General features: G+C 52.2%; 1 protein-coding gene across 1 annotated transcript; it reads right to left on the bottom strand.

The window, feature by feature from the left end:
- Window positions 1-672: 672 nt before the first annotated feature.
- Window positions 673-1611, bottom strand: LOC110106626. Its single transcript, XM_020836575.1, has one exon. It carries the CDS (start codon window positions 1609-1611, stop codon window positions 673-675), a length of 939 nt encoding a protein of 312 aa, XP_020692234.1.
- Between the last annotated feature and the right edge of the window lie 858 nt (window positions 1612-2469).

The raw sequence follows: 2469 nt of genomic DNA, 5'->3' as shown, positions 1-2469 counted from the left end.
CTCTTTTCCCGAAGGGGCAATGGTGGGGCCCAAAAAACCCCCCGGGGGGGGGGGGGGGGGAGATACCCGAAGGGGGTTTAAAACAGCCCGGAGGCTGAGAGATATCCCATTGCTCTGGCAGCTGTATAAGCATCTCGATCACCCTAGGCCATGTAAAAAGGTAAGGCCTCATTGTTCCTCAAAGGGGAAAAAGTCCCCGCTAGTGTCGTCTTGAAGATTCTTTCGCCGCTTCCTAGGCAGAGTGGCAATGGGTCCCAATTGGAGAAGCTGCTTCTCCGAAAAAGTCTTCGAAGTTCTGGGTTATCGCTTGGATAGATTAACTGTAACGGAGGGTGCATCTTGTTCTGATCTCATGACACTGAAGGTAACCCTCTTCTCAACAGGTGATTTGTTGCTAGGGTCAATTATCCTCTTGGAGATCTCTTCCATTTGTTGAAGTTCGGTATGAGAAGGCTGTGTTGGTTGGTTAGTCTTGATCCCCTTATCCAGCACTTGAGTAGGGGGCTCCGACGTGGCTTTTGGTTTATTCCTCTTCCTTCGAGTCACAAGGTTCCAGGTCCCATATGAGTCCTCATCCTGCTCATCACATCCAAAAGGGCCATTCGAGGATGGCATTCCTGGCCTAGGCGGAGGATCAGTCACGGGAAGTCTACTAGAAGGAGTTTTGGCGGGCTATGTAGCGTTTCCACTAGTTTCGGACAGCCCCCTACCTTGGTTTTTGGACGTGCAGCTGCTCCTAAGGTGGACAATCGCCCCACAATCAAAACAGAATTTAGAGAGGCCTTCATACTCCACGCGCTGAAAGAATCTGCCATGAATGCCATTGATCCACACTCCCGGAAGGAGCTTTTGCGATAGGTCAATCCTAACACAAATGCGAGCGAAAGATGACCGCACCCACTTGCTCGTATGCGCGTCCATCCATAACGGCTCCCCAAGTGAGTTGGCAATACGGGTGATGTTGTTGATGTCCCAATAGATCAGCGGGAGCTGAGGTAACCGAATCCATATTGAAGACCGGAGTCCATGGAGAGAGTTCGGTGAGCAGGTAGAGTCCCACCTGTCCATGCCAATGATATTGCCCGCAATAATCCAAGGGCCACTAGAAAGCACGACATCCCTTGTCTCATGGCTTTGGAAGATGCAAATGAAAGTATTCGGGTCTATTGTAACAACCTCGAACTCACCGAAGTGAAACCATCGCCTCTTAAGTTCCTTAATCAAGAAGGGGAAGGAGATACGCCTTCCCATGAGCTTGGCTACAATAGCCATGTCCAACTTGGCAATGTTGTCTTTGACAGAGTCGATTTCGGGTTCAATGGTAGTTCCGTCCATAGTAATGAACTGATCACGTGTCATCTTGCCAAGGGGCACATTTTGAACCTTGTTCCATGCAAAGGGGCCGGGTACAGGGCCACTAGGCTGCCATGGAGAAACCTGGGAGGTCTGCGGTTGCAGCAGAGCTATGTTCAGGCCCTTAGTGACATTAGCACAAACACCTTGTGTGCTTAATTCTACAGCATGCTGTTCGGAGGAGGCTGTACCAAGAGGCTGTTCACACCTATTGCTAATAGGATTGAGCACCCATGGAGCAGCGTCCATGTCCTCCATCTGTCTATCTTCGTCCACGATGGGGCCATGATCTATGCAAACCTGTTGCTCAGCGACTTGGTCCAGGACGTGTTATTGGAGGAGCCCCACTCCTTCGTAGCTTGCATAGATAAACCAGTGTGCTGGACGGGCACAAGCCTCTGGTCAGCAACTATCCTCGAGAAGAAATCTTCCTCCCCTCTAGCAATCTGTATTTCGCTGGTACAGGCATCCCCCCGAGCAGTATCCTCCGGGCATTCATCTTCCATCTCAGTGCTAGAGTCAGGACACTCACTGGATTCCTCCATACCATTGTCTGGATTGCTCTCCCGAGAAGAGCCAACCTCCACGTTGCTACAGGCCCTCTCCATGTCATCTCCCGAGATAGCTCCTCCCTATCAACATCTTCCACCTCCTGCTCCTTGCAGTAGATAAAAGGTCCCTGCCGTGCAGATCCCGTCACCGTGGCCATCCTGCGCTCTCGACTCTGGCTAGACGGAGGCGAGAGGCCAATCGTGCTCATAATAAGCTCCCGAGCAGCTGGAGACTTCACGGAAAGGGAAACAATCCCAGGATCAAACCTTCCCTCTGGTTGCTCAAACTTGGTGACTAGCTCTTCCCTGGAAACATCCACCGAGCTTTTCGGGCCAGCTCCCCTTGTTGCATCGTGGTTATTCTCCTTCCCTGGCCGAGAGGAACTGGTCGGCCTAGTCCCTTTCTCCCCCCAAGCTCCAAGAGGAGCCGCCCCTCTGTTCGGGTTAGCCGAGAAGCGGCCTATACCGGGAGACTTGGACGCGAGCCCCATTTTGCCTTTGGTCGTTGATGGCTCACCACCTCCAGCCTCCTCATCGGCGAGCACCTGCCACCGATTTCCATACT

This window comes from Dendrobium catenatum, unplaced genomic scaffold (genome assembly GCF_001605985.2).
Source record: "Dendrobium catenatum unplaced genomic scaffold, ASM160598v2 fragScaff_scaffold_231, whole genome shotgun sequence".
In the NCBI taxonomy this organism is placed as follows: Eukaryota; Viridiplantae; Streptophyta; class Magnoliopsida; order Asparagales; family Orchidaceae; genus Dendrobium; species Dendrobium catenatum.
Note: the sequence above shows the minus strand (reverse complement) of the source record. Positions and strands in the feature narration are given on the sequence as shown.

Coding starts and splice junctions, on each gene's coding strand:
- LOC110106626 (XM_020836575.1), bottom strand. CDS start 1,611: ATGGAGGACATGGACGCTGCTCCATGGGTGCTCAATCCTATTAGCAAT.